Genomic DNA, 24,199 nt, shown 5'->3' on the forward strand with positions numbered 1-24,199 from the left:
AAAGAGGTGGATTCAGAACAAAACGTACACCTCTGGTCACAAGGGGGTGGCAACCAGTACTTATGGACAATAACCATGGCCAGGTCTTTCTCAGGCATGGTTTCATGTACTTCTTGCACCTACGTTTTGTTTATTTAAATAAATAATAAGTACTTGGGGGTGCCTGGGTGACTCAGTCGGTTAAGAGTCCGCCTTTGGCTCAGTTCATGACCTCAGGGTCCTGGGATGGAGTCCTGGTGTTGGGCTCCCTGCTCAGCGGGGAGCCTGCCTCTCCCTCTGCCCTTCCTCCTGCTTGTGTGTGCACGTACACTCTCTCTCTGTCTCTCTCAAATAAATAAAATAAATCTTAAAAATAAATAAAGTAAAATAAAATTTTTTGGGCACTGAAGATGTGCCCAGCAGAGGGAAAGCATTGTCCTTCTTTTACTCCTCCCAGCACCCGCACAGGGTATAGAGAGTATTCATTGTTCCTAATCAACAGAGAGCAGTAGAGGCACTTGCCCAAGGTTGCCAAGTCAGAAAGAGGCTGAGTGGAGATTGAAACTGAGTAATTTTCCCCCCGGAACCCCAGGACCTTCCATCCTGACTTTGGGTCCACAGGGGGAGAAGCTTCTCCCCCTGTGGTCCCAAAATACTCCGTGCACCCTTCACACACTCTCTTTGAGAGTTAAAATATAAGCTCCCCAAAGGCATGGCATTTGTCTCGCTCCCTACTAGGCACCAAGAACCCACAGCACAGATAACACTGTGCTCAAAACACATTTGCCCGAGGAGTAAGTGCTGGTGTGTGTCTTCCACACTAGAGTGACATCCTTCAGGCAGGAACCGTGTCCCCTCCATCCTGTATCCCAGGATCAGCACAGAGAGGACACAGGGTTTACTGGAGGATGCCCAGTAGGACAGAGGTGTCCAGGTGCCTGATTCTTTTTCTTAAAGATTTTATTTATTTATTCATGAGAGACACAGAGAGAAGTAGAGACACAGGCAGAGGGAGAAGCAGGCTCCCCACAGGGAGCCCAGTGAGGGACTCGATCTCAGGACCCCGGGATCATGACCTGAGCTAAAGGCAGACACTCTACCGCTAAGCCACCCAGGCGTCCCCAAGTGCCTGATCCTTGACTGAAGAGCTCTGGCTGGAACAATTCTTCTCCCCACTCCCTTCCTCCCTTCTTTCCTCAACCCAGAACGACACAGGTCCCCTGAAGGACACCTGAGCCGGACCCTGTTTGCCCTGCCTCCGAAGTGACTCAGTTCAGCCGTGGCGAAAGGAAATGTCAGATCATTTCTCCAAAGTAGCTAATTTGTTTCTAACTAAACTGAGCGGTATTTTTTCCACTTAAGACACCACAGCCTATGGGGGATCTAAGCAGGGGCAAGAGACCTGAAAACAAATCCAATAACAGCAACAAGGTAAGAGCACCAGCCCTCGGTCACTGACCTTGTGCCACCTCAGGGACAAATTGAACAAAATGGCTTCAGCCAAGATCAAAACTCATTTGGTTCCAAATAGCATGGATTGCTGGCATACTGAGAATTAGCTCTGTTCCAAATGCTTTTTGAGATCTCAAAAATAATAGCTATTCCCTATGATATGTTCAAAGAACATAAAATCATTTAGTAAAGAAAATGTAAAACCACTATTAATATTACAGACCACTGCTGCAGATAACACGCAAACACTTGGACCCTGTTTTATACAAATGTGACCTTGCTCCAATACTGTTATATAACCTGTTTTCTCTCTCTCTCTCAAAAAATATGCTGTGACCATCTCTCTCTATCCATAGATACAAATTAAGACAATTTTTGGTCCCTACCTGTGATCCTAATCCAGAAGTCAACGGACTTTTTCTGCAAAGTGCCAGAGATAAACATCTTAGGCCTCAGGCCACCGAGGATCTCTGTTGCATATTCTTGTTTTCTCTTTTACAACCCTTTCAAAGTATAAAAAACTATTTTTAGCTCAAGGACCACACGACAACAGACTGCAGGCCAGATCTAGTCTCACTCATGCACACTGAAGTTCCTGCATGAAATTACTTAACAAACCCCCTACTGCAGGACATGCAGGTTGTTTCCATCTTTCCGTTATCATAAATAACACTATTGATAAACACCTTTGCGCACGCAGCCATCTGTTGGTGTCCTTGGGAAAAATTCCTGGAATCTCAGAGCTAGAAAGCGACTTCACAGTGAGGGCATTCCCCCTAAAGCACTCCAGGCAAACGGCTGTGCAGTTTCTGCTTGAGTATGTCTGGAGACAGAGAACTCACCACCTGCGGGCACAATCCATCCCATTGTGGGGACTGCTCACAGAGTAAGCAAGTTCTCTCTGCTTTCGAGCCAAGGGCTGCCTTTTTCTACCTAGCACAGTTTTTCCTGGTTCTGCTCATGAAATCATAGAGTCTAAAACTAACCCTTCTCCCTTCCACGTGTTGGAAAAGGTGTTAACAGTCCACGCCTCATCTGGCTGTGGTGAGACCAGAGTGAAGACAAGGAAGAAGTGCTCGGTGCATGCTGGCTGGTAGGGCTGCTTGGTTAGCTGTCTTCGCAGCACCCCATGGCCATTCCTTGGCACCCTCATCTTGGTTTGTTCTGGCACACTCCTGAGTGTGATTGTCCAAGGAAAGAGGATACCACCCTCTTGGGCCAATGGAGGGACAAAGATGATGCAGGTAAACCACATGGCAGGCATACAGACAGTGCTCAAGCCTGGCCTTCTCCTACCTCTCTGGGCAAGTAAGTGATGCCAAATCTATCTTCTGTGGGATCAAGAATCTCAAATCCATTCATGAGGACCTGTGCCCCAGCCAGCAGGGCTGGCCTCTGTGGACAGGTGTCCAGGTTTGTGCCCCATGGCTGACCATATCTGCCTGGATCCAGATGTGGTTCTGTGTTTCTGACTTCCCCCTCACTGCTGGTGCAAATCATAGCTGCACCCTCCCAAAGCCCCCACACCCCCATCACACATGCCCCCAGGCTGGCCTCCTCAGCTCCCAGCGGTGTTCATCTCCTTCTCCTTGTAAACTGCTCCAGAAATGCCCCGCCCCCACCCCGCCCCAGACACTGCGGGCCAGGGATTCAGCAGATGCAGTCACCACCGAGCCTTTGATAACCTTAGCAGGTTAAAGGGTGGCCCCATGGGGCAGCCCAGGTGGCTCAGCAGTTTAGCGCCACCTTCAGTCCAGGGCGTGATCCTGGAGACCCGGGATCGAGTCCCATGTCAGGCTCCCTGCATGGAGCCTGCTTCTCCCTCTGCCTGTGTCTCTGCCTCTCTCTCTCTCTCTCTGTGTCTCTCATGAATAAATAAGTAAAATCTTAAAAAAAAAAAAAAAAGTGGCCCTGAGAAAGGCAGAGTCCACGTCCTAAGCCCTGGTACCTGTGAATGTACTGACTTTACTTGGAAAAAGAGTCTTAGCAGGCTTATTTAAGTTAAGGATCTTGAGATGAGACCATCCTGGACTGCCTGGGTGGGGTTCTGACTCTGAAAAGCCACCCGGGCAGAAGAGGAGACGCCAGGTGAAGACAGAGACACAGACTTGAGTGGTGCAGCCCCACGGCACGACAGGTGACAGGTGTGGAGCCACCAGAAGTAGGAGGAGTCAGGGAAGGACTCTTCCCAGGCACCTTCAGAGGGAGTGAGGCCCTCCAGACACTCTGTGCACTCCTGGCCTCCAGAACTGTAACAGAATACATTTCTGTTATTTTAAGCTCATGTGAATCTGTTAGGGCAGCCCTAGGAAACTGGTACAAGATGGAAAGACAGATGGAAACGCAACCTTGAGCACCAGATACACCTAGATTTAAGCCCCAGCTCTGTCTCTATCTGTACAAACGTAGGCAAGCTCTAACTTCCCCGAGCCTCAGTCTGCTCCTCTGAGAACTGGGTATGATGATCTTATTACATGAAGGTGGAGCAAGTACCACATGAGTTCATACCTACGATGTCCCTAGCATGCTGCTTATATTGTAGGGGCTTCTCTTGTCTAAATGAGGAAAAAGGCCCCAGCATGACACCTGCTGAGCCGTCCTGGGAGTCCTGGCCTGACCCTGTGATGGCCTTTGGTAACCTGCCACCATTGGGGTGAGACCCAGAGCCCTGTGCTGGAACTGTGTGCCGGAAGAGGCTCTGACCTGTAACACGGAGTTCCAACCTCCTCTCCCACTTTACAGATTGGAAAGCTGAGGCCCAGAGAAGGAAGGACAGTTTCAGGAGGTTACACAGGGTGTCAGTTCCCTGACTCCTGAGAGGCCATGTTCTTTTTTCTCTTCCAAGCTGTCCTCCTAGGAGCTCCTCTGAGAGGAGGGCTCAAGGGGGCTGAGGCCAAAGGGAAAGGGGGGGAGCTCCTATCTAAAGTTTCAGAACTCGGGATCCCTGGGTGGCGCAGCGGTTTGGCGCCTGCCTTTGGCCCAGGGCGCGATCCTGGAGACCCGGGATCGAATCCCACATCGGGCTCCCGGTGCATGGAGCCTGCTTCTCCCTCTGCCTGTGTCTCTGTCTCATTCTCTCTCTCTCTCTATGACTATCATAAATAAAAATTAAAAAAAAAAATTAAAAAAATTAAAAAAATAAATAAATAAAAAAATAAAGTTTCAGAACTCCTGATGAGGGCCTGGGCTCTTAGGAGATGGCTACATTCTAGGTCCCTGTGTCCAGGGAGTAGCCAATGTTACAGATGGATCTGTCCCCCTCACCTTCATCATCTTCATGGTCTCCATCACAGCAGCTCCACTGACTCAGTGCTTACACGGGCCTGACGTCTTCTATTGAATTCTACTGTGGCATTTACATAGATTAGCTCATTTAATTACTCCAGCAACCCTATGAAGTTGCTACTATTATTATCATCTTGTTTTTAAAAAAAGATTTTATTTATTTGAGAGAGAGTGAAAGAGAGAGCAAGTGCATAAGCGGGGGAGGGAGGGCAGAGGGAGAGGGAGAAGCAGGCTCCCTACCCAGCAAGGAGCCCAATGTGGAGCTGGATCCCAGCAGCCTGGGATCACAACCTGAGCTGAAGGCAGACACCTAACCAACTGAGCCACCCAGGTGCCCCTATTATTATCATCCTTATACAGAGGAGGGCAGTGAGACTTGGGGAGTGTTCTGGGTTAAATAGGTGCCCCCCAAATTCATGTCAACGTAGAATCTCCAATGCGATCTTACCTGAAAATAGGGTCTTTACAGATATAATTAAGATGATATAATTAAGATCGCACTAGATGAGGGTGGGCCCTAACTCCCCTATGACGGTGTCCCTATAAGAAGAAACACAGAGACACACATGGAGGGAACCCATGGGAAAACGGACGACAATCGGAAAGGATGCAATCGCACACCCGAGGGATGCCAGGCACTGCCAGCCAGCACCAGAGGCCAGACGGGGAAGGAGTCTTCCCAAGAACCTTCGCAGGGAGCACGCCATGCTTGATGTCACATTTATGGCCACCCCAACGGGGAAGAATACATTCTTGTTGTTATAAGCCACCCAGCTTATGGTCATTTGTAACGGCAGCCCTAAGACGTGGATACAGAGGAGTTAAGCATCTTGCCAGCCATGGCCTCAAACACAGAAGAATCCCTGTCGGTTCAAAGTGCTCCACTCCCCAGTTCTCCCAACAAAAGGACTTTTTTTTTTTTTTTTTTTTTTGCATCAGGAATATAAAATGCTAGCACTGAAAGGAGAGGTGGCAGGTGAGCATATTTGCTGAACACTTACTCTGTGCCAGTTGTACTGCTAAATGAGTGCCACAGGTGTATTTGTATCCCAAGGAATCTGCACAGGAGGGGAGTATTAGCCCCATTCTACGGGTGAGGAATGTTGAGGCTCAGAGGGGTGAAGTAACTCATTGAAAGTCCCACAGCGAGGAGTGGCGGGGTTGGGCCTTGGGTCCTTCAGACTCCAGAACTCACTAGCCTAACCTCTACCCCATCATCTTCTCCCTATATATCAAGTTCAATCACTTTGTTTTACAAAAGGAGGATGCCGAGGCACAGCTACAGCAGTGATCACAAAGGTCCTGCCCATGGTGGGGGAATAAACAGCTTAAACAAAGCATCTGCATGCCAGCCAACAGGGTCTAATCGGGGCTCCCTCTATTTGTAGACAAAGGGTGGTTGCTCTTCCCACTGGCAAAACAAGCCTGGGCTGCAGGCTCTGTCCCTGCCCTCCATTTAACAGGGGTGGCAAGTCGCCAGAAATTAATTAGCTGTCTCAGTTTTGGCAAAGCCCAAGGAAGGAAAGTGGTTAATTATAACAAGGCATGTCACAGGAGAAGATTAAAGCCTGGAACACAGAACTAAAGGGACCTGAGTTGGACATGAGAGGGGGCTGGGGTGGCCAGGCCATGCTCAGCAATGAACAGGGCAGAGGCCTATGCAGTTCAGTTCAAGAATGACAACATGCCCGTGGAAGCCAGGGGGATGGAGACAAGCTTCTCGATGAGAAGCTGGCTCTGCTTCTGGCTTAAGGGTGGCTGGACCAGGCAACGGAGCAGCCAGACACAGCAGAGGCCCCCCGAAAGCAGAGTTCCTCCAGTGTAGCATAGTCAGCCAGCCATGGGTCTCTGGAAATAGGACAAGTCCCTCTGACACACACCTACTGACCTGCTGCCTGAGTGTCAGACCCTCGGCTGTGGCTCTAGCTGTGAACAAAGGCCACTCCTCTCAGCCCACACCTGCTCCCCTGAAGAGAGAGGGAGATGAGCAATCAAGTGCTTGGAAAAGTATGTATGGAATGGTGGGGGAGGGACACATAGGACAGGGTAGGAACGTGGGGGAGGGGGGCGGTGGGGGTGTCTGTTGGCCTGGGGGCATCAGAGAAGGCTCCCCAGAGGAGAGATTTACTAAGCAGAGAAGCAAAGGGTTACTCTAGAGAGAAGAGAGGCCTGAGGTTCCCGCACATCTTCCCTCTTGTCTTGTGGTTAGGGGATTTTGATTATAGATCCCAAGTACTCCATAGAGAGAATCTCATTGACAAAGTGTCAGCTAGATATTTAGGAAATACTTAGTGATGTCTCCGTAGGGTCAGGGATGGAGCTAGGAAATAGTAGAGAAGATGAAGGGGACACAGATACCACCCTGCAGGAGCAACCAGTGTAAAAGGGAAGGCAAACACTCAAATGAGCAATGGCATTACAACTAGAAAACACTGATTCATGACCATCTACTTGTGTATGGCTCCCCTCGTTCTATGAGAGGTGCGGGCAAAGGCACTTGATTTACATCATTGCACTTCATCCTCCCAATAAATGACTGTGGTAAGAACGATCATTGCATTTGGCAGATGAGGGGACTGAGGCTCAGAGAGGCAGAGATACTTGCCCAAGGTCACATAGCCTATAAGCTCTAGTACTGGAACCCAAGTCCGAGTCTGGCCGATCCTGTGATGATTAGTTTTCTGCATCAACCTGGCCGGGCTCCAGTACCCAGTTATATAATCAAACACCAATCTCGGTGTTGCCATGAAGGGATTTTGTAGATGTGGTTGCTATCTGCAATCAGTTGACTTTAAGGAAGTTACCCTTGGTAATGAGGGTCAACCTTAAGGGCAAAACTGAGGCTTCCCAGGGGAAGAAGAAACTCTTCTGTTGACTGTGGCATCAGCTGTTGCCCGAGAGTTTCCGGCCGCAGCAAGCCTGGCCAGACCCCACAACTGCATAAGCCAACTCCTTCTGTTTTTTTGTTTTTGTTTTTCTGCTAGGACCCTATCTGATACAGACCTGAGGGCCCATGCTCTAGGCTGAGGTGGATCCCAGGGAGCCACACACTCTCCTCACCAGAAATAACACCAGCCCCCATGGAAGTGCTGTAGAGCCTGAGATTTTTACAAGCAAGGTCCCCTGTTTGAAGCCTTGTGATATTACCAAAGCACGGGCTCATTTTTGCCAAGTCGGATTTGATGAGTTCTTGATTATTCTGATTCCTTACCATCACCACGTAAATGTCCCACAATTCCATGTAAAAATACTGCGTGCAAATTTGTCATTCTTAGCGACCACAGTGTGGGTGATACAGGGATGAAACAACCTGTCTTCAGCCCCCAAGGGACACTCTTTGAGGACAAGGGGCAAGGCAGGCCCTGTGCAGGGCACATCACATCCATCCTCTCCTTCGACTCACACCCACCGTGGGAAGTGGAGAGCTATGTATTCCCATTTTGTTCACAGAAGGAACCCGACCCACAGGGCAGAGGCACTTGTCTAGGAGTACGGTGTGAACAGAACCAGGATGCAAAGTCAGATGTTCCAAAAAACCCAGGTTTCTCACCTCTAGGCCTTTGGGCATGCTGTGCCTTACTTATCATATATCTGTCTGCCAGACACACAAGAGTTTCACTTTTGTTTTATTTATTAACAATTTATTATTTTAATAACTTTATAACTCAATCCACCCTGTTCCACGGCATCTCCTAATCCCGGGTGCTATTAAAAAAAAAAAAAAAGGTCATTTTTCACGTTGGAATCAAAGGCTGTCACAGTCTCTTTGCACACACAGGCTCTGGGAGTCAGGGGGGCCTCAGTTCACTGGCTGACTGCTACTTACCAACTGTGGCCCTGGGCAAGTGATTTCGCTTTTCTGAGCCTCAGTTGTCCTCATCTGTCAAATGGAGAGAAATATGGTCCCAGCCTCAGAGAGTCAGGGGAATTGAGTGAGATAATACTCGAGAGGTGCTCAGCACAGAGCTGGCCACCTTGTCAGCACTCAAGAAAGGTCAGCAGCACTATTTTCAGCATCAAGTCCTGTGGAGTCAATATGTCACGCTTTGCTGGGATGACAAGGCTTGCGCAGGTGAAGGGAGTGTCTCAGGGGCTACCTGCCCCTCCTGGCGGGCAGCCCTCTGGCCACAGGCTGGGCTCCACTTCCCTGCCCCAACTCTCCCAGGGAGGAACGGAAAATCACTAGAAGGGGGGCATTTCCCAGCACTTCAGGAGGATGAGTTTTCGTAACCAAGGGAAACAGATTATCTCTATCCGTCCTGCAGAGGCATCTGGGCTGGCCGGAAGAAGCAGTTTTCCTCCCTTGGCTTAATCCTGTCCCTGGTTCCCCAGTGCCGGGAAACCAGCCAGAAGGCATCATTATCACCAACAACTTCCTGTTCCAGGCCAGGCCCTGAGCTGGGACCATACATCATCTCCATTCACCTTCACTGTTCCCTCTCCCCAACCTCACCATGTACAACTGCAACCCCACCATTCTCTCTCTCTCCAGGCCTCTTTTAGTTGACCTCTTGGCCTATAGCCTTGGCCTTACATCTACTTATTTATTGTCTATCTTTTCCCCCACTGGAATGTTAGCTTCATGAGGGCAGGGACTATGCCTTTTTTTTCTTTTTTTTTTTAAGATTTTATTTGTTTGAAAGACAGAGAGGTCGTAAGCAGGGAGGAAGGGTAGAGAGGGAAGCAGACTCCCGACTGAGCAGGGAGCCCAGTAAGAGATCAATCCCAGAACCCCAGGATCATGACCTGAGCCAAAGGCAGACGCTTAACTGACAGAGCCACCCAGGCACCCAGGGACTGTGTCTTGATCACTGTTACGTGCATAGCCCCCAGAACCATGCCTGGTATTAGGAGGAGCTGCTGAATGTGTTTGCCACAACCCTGCAATGCAGGTGATTTTCTATCATCCCCATCTTACAAATGAGAAAACAGGCTTGGTGAGGTGAGCCCAAGGATGAAGGCCAGCAAGAAGCAGATCTGTGTTTGAACCCCGATCTCTCTGCATCTGAAGGATGTGGCTGCCTTGCCAGCTGCTGGCTCTGCCCCAGGACGCTTGGACTTCTTTGGGCCTTTGGGATGTCAGTGGCTCCCAGGCCAGGCTGCCCTGTACAGGTACCCACTCTGCATGCTCCTGGGTATGACTATTTTTAGCTACCCTTTGGCTCTCCCTTAGCCCAGGTAATCCCAAGAGTAGAAAGAGATGCAAGAGGCAACAAGGGGTTAGGAAAGGCAAGTTCCAGTGCTGCCATGGCCACTAACTCAAGAGACACAACCTCTCCAAGCTTCAGTTCCATTTTTAAATTAGAGGGACTGAACCTGGCATATGAGTGGCAGAGGACAGGCCAGTGGTTAAGAGTGTGGGCCCTGAGATCAGAGTGACCTGATTTCAGTCTGACTCCAGGACTTTGCTCGTGTAACAGAACTCTGTGCCTCAAGCTTCTTCACTTATAAATGGAAGCAAAAACTCACCTCATGTGGGTCTGTGAGAATTAAAGGGGTAGTATCCATATCTCTCTAGGCCGACTGCCTGGCACAAAATAAGTGTTCAGTAAAGAGAATCATCGTCCATGATTCAAAGCTCTCCACCTCGGTGAAAAGGTCACCTCGGCAGCGGGGGGAAGACGGAGGCCATTTCCGCCTCTCCCTATGCTGTGTGCGTTGAAAGGGGCTCTTTGACCTCACAGGACTTTGAAGTTTGAGTTCTTTCGATTCATCAAGACTCAGAAAGCTACAGAAGACGAGATTCTTTTCCGTACACACCCACCCTGGCCAGAGACAAAGCTGTTGATTTCTGCAGCTGCACAGGGAGCTATAAATCAATAGAATCCAATCCAGACACCCCATCCCACCCCATATCCCCCAGCTGGTAATAGGACCGCTGCAGCCAATGATGGTAAATTGCTAATTTAAGCCGGGCTTTCTGCTCAAGCCCACGATTATCCCTCTTCCTGTGCATGTTATGATGTTCTGGGTAGCCAATTGGATTTAGAGGTCCCAGGACTCTGAGGTTAATGAAATCATGCCTTGCCCTTTGCGCAGCCTCCAGACAGGCATCATCTGCCAGGAAGGGTAGAAGGGGGATCTGAGATCACAGCATCTCTGAATCTCAGTGTTGGGGAGAGGAGCCTACAGTTATGTTTCTCTTTTTCTGCACCCAAATCTCCAATGCTGTGCCTCCACCCAGTGGTTTTCCAGTGTCCTCTTGCATACCTTCAGAGATGGGAAGCTCCCTACATTACACAGCAGCTCATACCTTCTTGGAGTTTCTTTTTTTTAAAGATTTATGTGTTTATGTTAGAGGGAGAACGTGCATGTGTGAGAGTACAGTGGGAGGAGTACAGAGGGAGAGAGAGAGGAAAACTTAAGCAGACTCCATGCTGAGCATGGAGCCCAATGTGGGGCCTGATCTTACAACCCTGAGATCACAACCTGAACTGAAACCAAGAGAGATAGATGCCCAACCAACTGTACCACCCAGGCGCCCCTGGAGAGCTTTAACTGTTGGAAAATTTCTTGTAGAAGTAAAAATAGGTGTGACAAATATAAGGGTCCAAGAATGTTCACAGATGCACTGTTTAGATTGCCATAATACTGGAAATAACATAAGCCCCCCCAACAAATAGAACACATTCATACAATGCAGCCATCAAACAATCATGTTTTCAAAGAATGTTTGATAACATGACAACACACTCATGATATAATATCAAGTGAAAAGTCTACTTACAAGGTATTATATATAACATGATCACTGTTCCAATACTGTGATCCTGCTATCATTAAAGTACACACACACACACACACACACACAGGCAGAGAGAGAGAGAGAGAGAGATGGAAAGGAAATACACCAAAATGATGAAGCTTTTTTCTTTGTAGTGAGATTATGGGTAATATATATGTCTCTACTTAAACTTCTCCATATTTTCTGAAATAACTGTGTTACCTTTACAGCAAAAGAAAATTTCTAATATTGAGCTAATAAAACTTCCCTATACAATCTACCCAATAATTCCAGTTCCTCTGGGGCTCAATAAATACTGATCAATGGGGCACCTGGGTGGCTCAGTTGATTAAGCGTCTGCCTTCGGCTCAGGTCATGATCTCAGGTTCCTGGGATCAAGCCCATGTCCTGTCAGGTTCCCTGATCAACAGGGAGTCTGCTTCTCCCTCTCCCTCTGCTCTCCCCCCACCTCGCCCCCAGCTGGTGCTCTCTCTCTTAAATAAATAAAATATCTTAAAAAAAATAAATGCCAGTTGAATGAATGAAAAGCAAGCCTTTGAAACAGACACGAAAGGGATCCCTGGGTGGCTCAGCGGTTGAGCGTCTGCCTTTGGCTCAGGGCGTGATCCTGGAGTCCCCAGGATTGAGTCCCACATCGGGCTCCCTGCATGGAACCTGCTTCTCCCTCTGCCTATATCATTGCCTCTCTCTCTGTTTCTCTCATTAATAAACAAATAAAATCTTAAAAAGGAAAGAAAGATGGGATCCCTGGGTGGCGCAGCGGTTTGGCGCCTGCCTTTGGCCCAGGGCGCGATCCTGGAGACCCGGGATCGAGTCCCACGTCAGACTCCCTGCGTGGAGCCTGCTTCTCCCTCTGCCTGTGTCTCTGCCTCTCTCTCTCTCTCTCTCTCTCTCTCTCTCTCTGTGACTATCATAAATAAATAAAAATTAAGAAAAAAAAGAATGAAAGAAAGAAAGAAAGAAAGAAAGAAAGAGAGAGAGACATGATAGAAAATGTTTACTGTAAACTTGCCAAATGCCTGCTTGGGTGCTGAAGTCCTTCACATCAGGCCCCATGAACTTCTCAAAACCACCCTGTGAAGCTCTAACGCTACTCCCATTTCACAGATGAGAAAACTGAGGCTGTGTATTGCCGAGGCTCGCTCTCTTAGTAACAGCACAGCTGGGTCCCGATCGCATGTCAGCCCACGCAGAGGCCTTGGAGGTTTGCAGACAGCAGAGCCCGCTCCTCCCTTCCTCTAACTATGTGTCACTAGCTCTCGCCCCAGCTATCCTGTGGACAACAGTGCCAGAGCGGACATGGAGTGGGTCTGGAGTCAGAAAGACCTGAGTTTGCACCTTTTGGACTGTGAGAGGCGGCCGCTCCTCTGAGCCTTCCCATCCTCATCTATAAATAAGAATCTACAGCCCCCATTGCAGGGCTGTCATGCAGCCGGAAAAGCCTCTGGCATGTGGCGGAGGCTCAGGAGAGGCTTCTTGGTGCCCTTGGTGACTCGGGGCTCACCCCAGTGGGTCTGTGAGTCACACACACTCCCCAGGGAACGGCCCGGAGAACTGGGAAGTGGCAGGCCAGGGGCCAAGGCCAGGAGGTGCCACGGAGACACCAATCAGGGCTACTGCTTGCTCTCCCTGCTGAGCCTCACCGGGGGTCAAATGGCTCAGCCTCCTGCCTTCTTGAAGGTCTGACACACTCTTATTTTTTTTAAGAGGACATTTTTGGTTTGTTTGTTTTTAGAGAGGGAGGATGAGGGAGACAGAGAATCCTAAGCATTTTTGTAAAGGGAGAGGGAGACAGAGAATCCGAAGCAGGCTTCATGCCCAGAGTGGAGCCCAACGCGGGGCTCAATCTCATGACCCTGAGATCATGACCTGAGCCAAAATCAAGAGTCGGACGCTTAACCACTGAGCCTCCAAGGTGCCCCAGCACTCCATTTTAGAAAGGGGACAACTGACACCAGGGTTTTGGTGACCCATCCAAAGTGGCACAGCTCTCTTCCATCGCCCTTGAGCCAGCCTGTTTTCCCTGCACTGCGGCCCTCCTCCTCCTTCCCACCCCATGCCCACCCATACCCAATTCATCCTCTTGAACACCATTCCACCCACATTGCTCTAAAGTCCTCTTCCCCAAGGCCTGTGGCTCCCAGCTCCCTCATTTCCCACCTTACCGTGGGACCCGAGAGCCAGTCCAGCCTCAGCTTCCACTGCCTAGACCCGCAACTCCTGCCTCAGTGTAGCCTTTGGCCCCTGACATAACCATGCCGGCCTGTCTCCAGGTCTCTCCTCCATCTCTCCACCATTCCTCCTCCCCACCAGCGCAGTCCAGCCAAAGCTCAGTGCACAGCGGATGCTCCTGACAACCCTGCCAGGCTGAGGAGGACACCTACTTGCGAGGCAGATCGGGCTTTTGTCCCTGCAGCCTTTCCACCTTCAAAGCCACCCAGCCCCTGGCACTTACTCAGCTCCACCACGGTAAAATTCCCCGCCCTCTGCAGCTCTCAGTGATCCTGGGAACCTCTCTTTGTTCATGCTGTTCCCTCTGCTGGGAATGTTCCGCCCCTCTCCAAGTAGCCAACTGCTCCTGCCCCTTCACGACTCAGCACAGGCGGTACCTCCTCTGGCTGGGTCAGGTGCTTGTGCTGGCCTCCCACAGCTCTGGAGGCCAGAGGCCTTGCTGGAGCTTCAGCTGAGAGTCTGAGCCATGGGGGTTGAGGCTGGGCAGGCCTGGCAGGGGTCGGCATCAGCAAATGCTTGTTGAATAAGTAGATGTGTGGATTATTCAGGAAGCAGGGAAGGGCCAAAGATGGAAAGTGTAAACAGGTCCCCCAGCCGCGCTCGGCCCACCTGGAGCAGCAGCCGGGGTGTGCTAGTTAATCACAGCACCCAGCACACGCTGAGGGCCTACTGTGTGCCAGGTGCTGTGCTGCAGCCTTTATATCCATGAGCTCGTTGGATCCTCCCCCAAAGCTCCCCTGATCACACCAATTTTGCAGATGTAGAAATGAGGTTCAGGGAGCTGTTTGCCCAAAGCCACACCACCAGGACATGGTCCAGCTGAGATTAAGACCTGGCACTTCCTGATCCCCAGCCATGACCTCTACCACTCACTGCACTGTGTCACCTCACTGGATCTCACCCTGGGTCCACAGACCCCAACCCAGGTTAGAGACGGGAGGGAGACAAGAAGGCAAGGGGCTCATTCTGGGCCTCCAAAAACCAAGGTGGGGACTCAGAGCTCCCAATCCTGCAAAGTCCCAGCAGCCTCTGGCACCTTGGCAGTAGAAAGACCGGCAGCCAGAACTCCTCATTCATCTGTCATGACCCTGTCCCCATCCATGCGGCCCGGGGCCAAGCTCCCTTCCCAGCTCTGCTCTGCACTGCAGGCGCTCGGGATGGGAGGGAAAACATCCTGCTTGACCAATGTTGTTTTGTCATCTTTAGGGCAAAGGTTTTCATGAGTCAGGTACTATGATCCACACTCTATAAATGAAGAAACTCGGGTGCAGGGTCACAATCCAACTCATTAAACAGCTTAGTAAACGGCAGAGCCTGCACCAGATAGGAGGAAAAGTCAGAAGATTTAGGGACCAAGGGAGAGACCAAGGGGCAGAGAAGCACCGCCGGAAACAGTCATGACGAGGCAGGCTGAGGCTGGTTATATGCAGGGGTGGAGGGGGGTGGAGGGGGGTGGAGAGAGGGGTGGTAAGAGACACAGCAGGGCACGAGTGGGAGACGGCAGGCAGGGAGACGGGGCAGGCTAGGGAACAGACAGGTGGCCACGTGGAAAAGCATCGACTCCACTCTCCTGCCTGGATTCTGGGGCAGGCAAACTAGGAAGTCCTGGGCCATGCAGAGGGAAGATATAGGGGGTCACCTGTCAGAGATGGGGGTGTGCTAAGCCCTTCACACCCTGTCCTACCCAGCGGGCCACCAGTGGGAACTCTGAGATGCCAGCCCCGCTCAGGGCACTGACCTGACCGCCAGCAAGAGGGGTTGTCGGGCATCTGCTCTGAGCACCCACAGGGTTACCACGGTGGCTGAACTCACACTGAGGGACTAGATGATGCGCTGCCTGGGGACCCAATGTCCCCCCCCAAATCCTGCTCATACTTCACAGAAGCATCAGGAACCACAGAACACAATTTTTTGTTTGCTAAGAGCACAATTCCCAGAGGCCCCTCTCGTGCATCCAGAAGGAAGAGTGGGCTTCTCAAGCGGGTCCCTGAAGTAGGGAGAGGGCCAGAGTGTGGGGGAGGCGGGAATGGAGGCTGCTTCATGATTCTGAGGTTCTTTGTTCTTAGCTCCTCATCCCTGTCAGGCTTCTGGTCAGAGGTTCTTCCCTCAGCTTCTTACCTCGTTACCCACTCCTCATCCTTCAGCTCCTCAGAGGTCTTCTCTGAACTTTCTGACCAGGTGAGACCCCCACACACCCACCATGGGCTCCCAAAGTCCCCACCTGCTCTCCCATCGCCCTCAGCACTGCTACAAATTCGATTGTTAGATGACTAGCTGATGATCGTCATTCCTCCCACCATGAGGGCAGAGACGGTGTGGTTTTTTTCCTCACCATTGTATCTCAGCATCTAGCACAGTGTATCCATAGAATTTTCCTGAATGAGTTAATTCTTTTCATTCCTTCACATAGAGACAATCCCTTTTCTCAAAGCGGGTAGATGGCTCAGCTACAACACTCACAGCAGCCCCTGACACATCGCTGCTATTCCCTCCTTACAGGGGAAGAAATGAGCTTCAGGGAGGTAAAGCTGCTAACCCAAATACACAGCAAGGAAGTGGCTTTGAACTCAGGGTTTGAACTTAGACATGGTTGGCTTCAGAGCCCCACCTCTGCCCTTGCTTCCCAACCCCCTTCCCACCCCAAGGATTTCTCAGGATCTTCCTTTGGAAACCTGCACCCACCTCCAAGTGCCCGAGCTCAGGACTGACAAGCAGAATTTGTTCCTTCAACCATTCATTCATTCACCCAATCAACTGACTCATTTATTGGTTGTGCCAAGGCCTGCATGAGGTACCAGGAAACCAGACAGATCGGGGGCTTCTCTCCATCCTGGGCTCCCCTCTGTCCACTGCTCTTGGGGCTCTGGCAGCAGAAGTAGAGCACCAGGCAGCGGCCCTCTCCTCAGCCTCCCTGTCAGTGGGGAAGAATTAAGCACCAGCCCCATCATTACCCCTCCCGCCCCCCTGGACAGCAGCCTAAAATACCTGGGCCAGAAAATGTGTAGGTTCACAATCCTTTTGTCTCCATTGTTCTCTGATGATCTGGGACACAAAGAGGGACAGAATTTTGCCCCTTTTTCCTTCCATGCAATTCTTTGACTATCCCCTACCCCCGGCAGCTCTGGAAAAAGTTCGAGACTTGGAGTCACAAGACCAGGGTTTTAGCTCCACGTCTGCAGCTGGCTGTGGGACCTTCGGAGAACAAATCACCCCACCTCTCTCTAAACCACAGACTGCACATCTGCAAGATGGAGGGGATCATATTGAGGATTCTAATGCCTATCCCACAGGTTTGTAGGTGAGAATTAAATCACTCAGACCCAGAGAGACAGTTATCACATAGATGATTGGCCCAAGAAATGTCTTAGCAACATAGGGACCTATGGGGGACAGCTATGCTGCTTGCAAGATGCATCTGACAATGGGATCTGGGGAAGGTTGGTGGGGAGAAGCCTTAGCAAACTAAGCCTAGAGCATTCCCTGAGCAGACCCTCAGAAGTGAGGGGCCTTCTCCTGGCTCACTGGGAGTGGGGGGCTGTGCTCATCAGCCCAACAGCCAGAGTCTCTGGAGAAGAGACTGGGAATGGGATTACTTCAGCACCTAGAGCTCCCCCGAGAGGGTATGTGCATGGAACCTGGAACTCAGAATCTAATCTACCCTCAGGCTCACCTCAGGACAAGTGCCTCTTTCACCCTCCCTTCTTTAAAAGGCACTAGATGCTAAGGGATCTGGAAATTTTCTCCTCTTCATGACACAGACAGCTTCCATTTCCTGGGTCCAGGCACTAGGCCAGCTACATTCTATATGTTTGTTCACTGATACTTTACAAAAACTGTGTTGAAGAAGGTTCTATTATTACCCCATTTTATAGATGAAGAAAGTGAGGCTCAAAGAGGCCACGTGACATACCCAAGCCACAGAGCCAGTTCATGGCAGAGCTGGGATTCATACTCAGGTCGGCCCCACTCTAAAGCCTTTACCACCTCCAACAACGAAGTGGGAAGAATCACTGGCAAAACGCACAGCAAAGATCAATTCTGCCTGTGCCTGGAGAAATTCTCCCACTGTAGCTGGTAATGAGTCACTGAGAGCACAGGAAATTCTTGTGCCCTCCACTCTTCCTGGGGGAGCAAAGATGCCAAAGCTCCCTCAACACCCACACACCCATCCAATCCAACGCCCAACACTCTGTCCTGCAGAGAGCCTAGACTCTGGAATTCAGACTGCCAACTGAGGAGATGGGGTCTCTATCCTTCAGACAAGGAAACTGAGACACATGGGGCAGAAGGTGGGACAGGACGACTTGGGTGCCCACTGAGATGGGCATTGGTGACTGGGCTGAGACCACAGTTCCTATCGCCAGCCTCTGAGTCCACATCTCTCCTGCTGGGTGGCACTACAGCCCAGAGAGGTTTAGGGCTGTGCCCTTGGTCAACCAGCACGGATGACCCATCTCCAACTATCAGTAAATACAAGGGCATCTTTGTTGTTAGAAGGATAGGAGTTTCCTTTCGATCCCTTTTGCCCACGTCTGAGCTAGCAGAACTGGGTCAGGAGGCTGCTTCCAGGCAAGCCGATGATGTTTTGGGATCTGAGAAAGTCCCAGCAGTCTACATAGATACCGAGAAGAGAATTTCGCTTCCTGAGCTGGAGGCACAAACTCCACTCCCGCCCCAACCAACCAGTGCTGCCTGGAGCAGAAAGAAAAGCCTGTGAGAGAAGAGGAGAGAGTGACACGGGGCACTTGTGAGGCGCTGAGGCTTCGCTGAATCACATCCAGGGCTGGAGACCAGATGGCCACTGAGGAGGGAAGCAGAGAACTGACCGGCGGCCCACAGCCGTTGCCCAGCGGACCCAGGAACCACGGGCTCTCCATCAATGGACACACACGCAGGCGCCCAAGCCCAAGGCTCCAAAGCCACCGCCCCCCACGCCCCCAGTGTGCTCTGCTCCCCCTGGATTTCAGGGATTTGACAAGAAACAACACGCTCACATAGTCACAGTCTCATCCAGAGAGAATCGCCCACTGATGGTGCGGGACAAGCACAGCACAGGAACCCCAAGGGGTGGCCATCAAATGGGACTTGGCAAGCGCCCCCACAGCAGCGTGCAGACACCCAAGCACTCCCCTGCCCCCACACCTGCCCAGACGGCTGTGTCCCCCGGCGCCCACTCCCAGGAGGGTTTTGGGGGTCCAAACCTTCAATACATCTGTACTGTCACAAACACAGAATCCCCCGCTGGCAAACTGTGGCAGACACCCTAACTGTCGCCAAAGTATCCCACATCGCCTAGTGCAGAAGCCAGGGGACGCGAACAAACGATCAAATGTTATTCGGTGCCACACACACACTCACACACACTCGCTCCACACGCAGGTGCAGCGTCCTTCTCGCGGTCCGCTCGGGGCGGGCTCCCCTGCGGGAGGCGGAGGCGCGGGGCGCCCGGGGCGGCGGGGCGCGCCTCACCCCGAGGGCCCGGCCGCCGCCGACTCACCGGACGATGCCGAACATGACGAGCACGTTGCCCAGCAGCCCCACGGCGCACACGGCCGAGTAGAGCGCGGTGATGGCCACGGCCAGGGCGAGGGACGAGGCGCTCCGGGCGCCCGGCGGCCCCGACGCATTGGCGCCGGCGCTGGGGAAGGCGCCGGGGAGCGCGTCCGAGGCGTTGGCGAGGAGCGGGGGCTGCAGCTCGGCGCGGGCGGAGGGGGCGGGCTCCATGGCGGCCGGGCGCCGCGTCCCTCCCGCCGTGCGCCCTGGGCGCAGACCCCCGTGCGAGGCGCGCGAGGCCCGAGGCGGCGGCCCCGACGCCGCGGGCTGCAGCGCCCCGGCCGCCCCGCCGGCCCCGCGCCCTCCGCCCGCCCCCCGCGCCCGGCCGCCCTCCCGCCCTCCCGCCCTCGCGCCCCGAGCGCTCTGAGCCCGAGCCGCTGCCGGCTCCTCGGACGCGCCCGCCGCGCGCACCACGTGGCCCGGAGGCGGCCGCCAGTCTGCGCCCGCGACCGGGGCGGGCGCTGCACCACCGGCTGGGAGCCGGGCCCAGCCGGGCCGGGGAGGCTCCCCACTGCTCCCGGGGCCGCTCCCCGGGCTCGGGCGCCCCCGGACCCCGGACCCCGGCGGGCTCCCCCTCCGCACCCTTTGGAGTCAGAAGGACCTGGATGTGAATTCGAGTCTCGCCACCCATCCTAACGCGGAAGAAAGTGACCTTGGGCGAGTCACTTAAGCTCTCTCAGCCTCATTTTCCTCGACTGTAAAAGGGGCATCATTGCACCACCTCGCTCAGAGGGGTGTCGTGGACATTAAGATGACCCGCGTAAAGAACTCAGCTCAGTGCCAGGCACACAGTACGTGCTCCATAAATGGCATTATTAGCCATGATTTTCTGGTGCCACATTCATTCGCTCAACAGCTATTTGGGAGGGGGCAAATAAAATAAGAGCCGGTACTACTGGGGATCCATTCGTTAGTGCACGAGACCAGATGTATCTGGGGCAGACAGCCCAGATGTATCTGGGGTTTACAGCCCAGGAGGGAATCAATCTTAAGATCACACTGCTGAAGACAAAGTAAAGGAAAGCAAGGCGTTCCTGTGGCAGGGCCGCAAAAGCCAGAGGTCACCATGGGAAGTTTGGGGAGGAACTAACTTAGGGAAAAAAAACAACTAAAGGACACCACGTGTGCAAAGACCCTGTGGTCGGAGGAACTAAAAGGAGGCCAGGAAGAAGAGAAAGCAGGGAGCAAGCGTGAAGAGAGTGGGATGATGTAGCAGGCAGGGTCTCAAGGACTACCTTAAGGATCACTCTGGCTGCTACAGGAGCACGGGGGGGGGGGGGGGGGGGGGTGCACTTCCTGACCAGCCCAGACCCAGAGCCATCCTCCTTTCTGGGGCTTCTGCCCCTCCTAGAATATTCTCTTCACCAACTATTATTCTGTTCCAGGCACTGTGATAAGCACTTTATTCATGCATCAACCCTTTGGAGTAGATTCTATTATTAGTATGCCCATTTTACAGATGAGAAGACTACGCTGGGTACTATTTTATCCCCTATGGTAATTATTTATTTTTTAAAAATAATATTTATTTATTTATTTATTTATTTACTTACTTACTTACTTACTTATGAGAGTAAGAGAGTGAGAGAAAGAAAGACAGATGCCTGGGTGGCTCAGCAGTTGAGCTTCTACCTTCAGCTGAGGGTGTGATCCATCCGGCTCCCTGCATAGAGCCTGCTTCTCCCTTCACTTGTGTCTCTGCCTCTCTGTGTGTCTCTCATGAATAAATAAATAAATAAATAAAATCTTTAAAAAAAAAATAAGAGAGAGAGACCATAGAGGGAGGGGGAGAAGCAGGCACCCTGCTGACCAGGGAGCCCAATACAAGACTCTGTCCTAGGACCCTGGGATCATGACCTAAGCTGGAGATAGATGCCCAACCAACTGAGCCACCTGGTGCCCCTATGGTAATTATTTCTATCTGAGCTGTTTCCTCCTTGGGAAAACCAGGCCTGATCGATCCCTACACCAGTAGAGGGCTGGGATCACAATGGATGTTCAGGAAATACTGACTAAATGAATAAAAGTCCCAAGGGGGAATAGAATGGGACAGTATTGGGGTTCCCAAGCTCTAGACTCTGGGGAGATGCTCTTGGCCCTGTGAGTGGCCTTTCACTCATATCACTCTCCAGCTTGAGTCACTCAACTATGTGCAGGGGGCTCTTTCCCTTTCTGAGAAAGAACAAAGCCAGGATTCCTAAGTTCACCCTCCTCTTTGTTCTCTTTGCCTCTCCCAGCTGCTGTCCAAGCCCTTCTACCAGCTACAGCAGACTCCCATCCCCAAGGCTTTCCCACTCAGCCATCTAAGGACTCATCAGATAGGCCATTTTTTTAAGGTTACTTTTTTTTTTTTTTAAGTAAACTCTACACCAACATGGGGCTTGAAGCCTTGACCTCAAGATTAAGAGTCTCATGCTCTACAGACTAAGCCAGGCAGGTGCCCCCAGATAGGCAATTTTTGTTCTGTGTTTTGTTCACAAGGGTTGCCAAAACTCTCCCTTGTCCCAAAGGGCATGGAACTCTGGTGCCAACAGGCAGAAATTGGGACGAGAAGGAAGAGGGCCACTTTATTAGTGTCCCCCTTTCTACCTCGCCAACAAGCCAAATTTTTTCCTACCTCAGGACTTTTGCACACTCTATTTCTTTCACTTGGAAGGCTCAGCCAATTCTCCAGGCTAAATGCTATCCAACCCTCAAGTTTCAGCTTAAATATTACTTCCCTCGTGAAACCTTCACTGACTAGCCCCCATCGACTAGAGTCGGTGCCCCTGTTATTTGTTCTTGTGGCATCATGTACCTCTTCTTTATAGAATATCCACATACTTATTTGTGTGATCATTGGATTTTTGTGTTACACCTTTACAACAGGTCTTGTGTGCTTTTGTACCCCACCTTAGTACAGTCCCTGGTGATCATCGTTACTCGATGATTATTATCATTATTATCATTATCACTATTCGATGAGTAATTGAATAGAAGTCCAAGTCTCAACTTTGATGAACTCCCATTTTGATGAGGCAAATAGATATTGCTGAACATAGGACCTAGGATCCTTTTAAGCAATGAAACCCTTTGCATACATTCTGTAACCACATCCGATTTGGAACTGAAATACTAGTTGCCAGCTCCTCCACCCCACCTCCCCTTGGCTTTTGGCTATCACCAAGCAACTCTACCTAACTCCTTGGCATTACACTTGCCCCCCCCCCCCCGCCCCCAACCAAGTCTGGTCTCAACCAGGATTTACTGCTGCCCTATTCTGACTTCATCCCTATCCCCACCCTAGCCCATACTGGGCTGAAGGGAATTTTTAAAATCTGCATTCCACAATGTTTTTTGAGTTCCTCCCCGGTACAGAAATGCTATGGTGGAGGCAAAAGACAGAGAAACAGAGAGAGTCCCCTGGGGCTCCTGGATGGCATGGTCGGTTGAATGTCCGACTCGGTTTTGGCTCAGGTCGTGATCTCAGGGTCCTGGGATTGAGCCCTGTGTCAGGCTTTCCACTCAGTGGGGAGTCTGGTTGGGGTTTTCTCTCTCTCTCTCTCTCTCTCTCTCCCTCTGCCCCTCCCCTGCTCCTGTTCATGCTCTCTCTCTTTCTCAAAAACATAGATCTTAGGGGAAAAAAAGAGTCCTTTTAACCTCTCTGAGCCTTAGTTCTCTCATCTATAGAGATATAGGATTGGGGTGAGGGTTTGGTGAAACAGCAGATGCTCTGCCAATTGAGAAAGGCTACGTGAGCATGAGTTGCCATAAGGAGATGAGTAAGACCATTGCTCTCTTAAAGGAGCTCACAACCAAGAAGCTGGAAAGATATGTAAATGACCAAGTACATGAGCAAAATAATTGCTAGGAAAACGTGTGCTGTTACAGACTGCCCCTTTTAAGAGTTTGCTTGCTGTCTCTGCTCTCTCATGTGAGAATACAAGTCAGCAGTCTGAAACCCAGGAGAGGGTTCTCACCAGAACCCAACCATGGTGACATCCTGATCTCCGACTTCCAGCCTCCAGAACTCTGAGAAATAAATTCCTGTTGTTTATAAGCCACTCTGTCTGAACAGCTCAATCTAAGATACATGCCAGGTGCACATGAATTGCCCCCATTGAGGACATTGAAAGAATGCACGGAAACTTGAAAAACAGCTAAAAGGGTGTCCCCAATGGCTTCCCAAGGTGAATACTTTGAAGAGATCACTCTTAATTGGATGTGAGCATTATAGTCTATCTTTAAAAGGCAGTCTCATTTCTGTGGCCTCAATTCATAAATACTCCTATCGGCTACCATTTATAGAGAGCTTACTATGTGCCGGGCAGTGGGCCAAGTGCTTTGAGGAGTATCTCATTTAATCTTCAACAACCCTCTAGGTGTGAGGTTCTACTATTAGTGTTCCATTTGCCAGAGACTAGGTTAGCCACCCAGGTCAGAGCTGGGATGCCATCCATGTGACTTCAGCCAGATCCGTGTGACTTCAAAAGCCAGACCCCTGACCACCACACCACACTACCTCTCAGAGTGAAAACTAGAAACCGCCCCCCCCAAAAAAAAAATCCCGCAAGAACCCATCACTCCTGTCTCTTCTCAGCAGAATTTCCCCACCGTGGAGGGTGATGAGTCACTCGGAGCTCAGTAAACTCTTGAATCCGACCCTGCTCTCGGAGCAGAGTAGACACAGCCTTCCATGCTTGGGTTACCCAAGGGTTTGGCTCTGCTTGGGGCTTGTTCCCATCCTTGACCTTATGGGGAAAAAAAAAAAAAATGGATGGGAAATCCTGAGCCAATCTAGGGCATCAGCAGGCGTCAGCAGTGGAGAAACAGAAACCATTGAAGGAGTCAGAGCAGAAAGGAACTCCCTGGGGAAGCTATTAACAATTTAGTATGTGGGAATGTGGCTCCCACCTGCCAAAGAGACAGATCTGCCTGATGGAAAATACTGTGAGTGAGCGAGTGAGCGAGTGA

At 51.2% G+C, this 24,199-nt stretch overlaps 1 protein-coding gene across 1 annotated transcript in view; it reads right to left on the bottom strand.

Moving 5' to 3' along the window:
- OPRD1 (opioid receptor delta 1) overlaps positions 1–19,432 on the bottom strand; it is a 32,732-nt gene extending 13,300 nt beyond the window's left edge. The window contains exon 1 of the mRNA XM_077898853.1: positions 19,191–19,432. Coding sequence (XP_077754979.1) covers positions 19,191–19,417 — 227 coding nt within the window. The 5' untranslated portion in view covers positions 19,418–19,432. The remainder of the gene's footprint in view (positions 1–19,190) is intronic.
- Positions 19,433–24,199: the final 4,767 nt, after the last annotated feature.

The sequence above is a fragment of the Canis aureus genome, chromosome 5, assembly GCF_053574225.1.
Source record: "Canis aureus isolate CA01 chromosome 5, VMU_Caureus_v.1.0, whole genome shotgun sequence".
In the NCBI taxonomy this organism is placed as follows: Eukaryota; Metazoa; Chordata; class Mammalia; order Carnivora; family Canidae; genus Canis; species Canis aureus.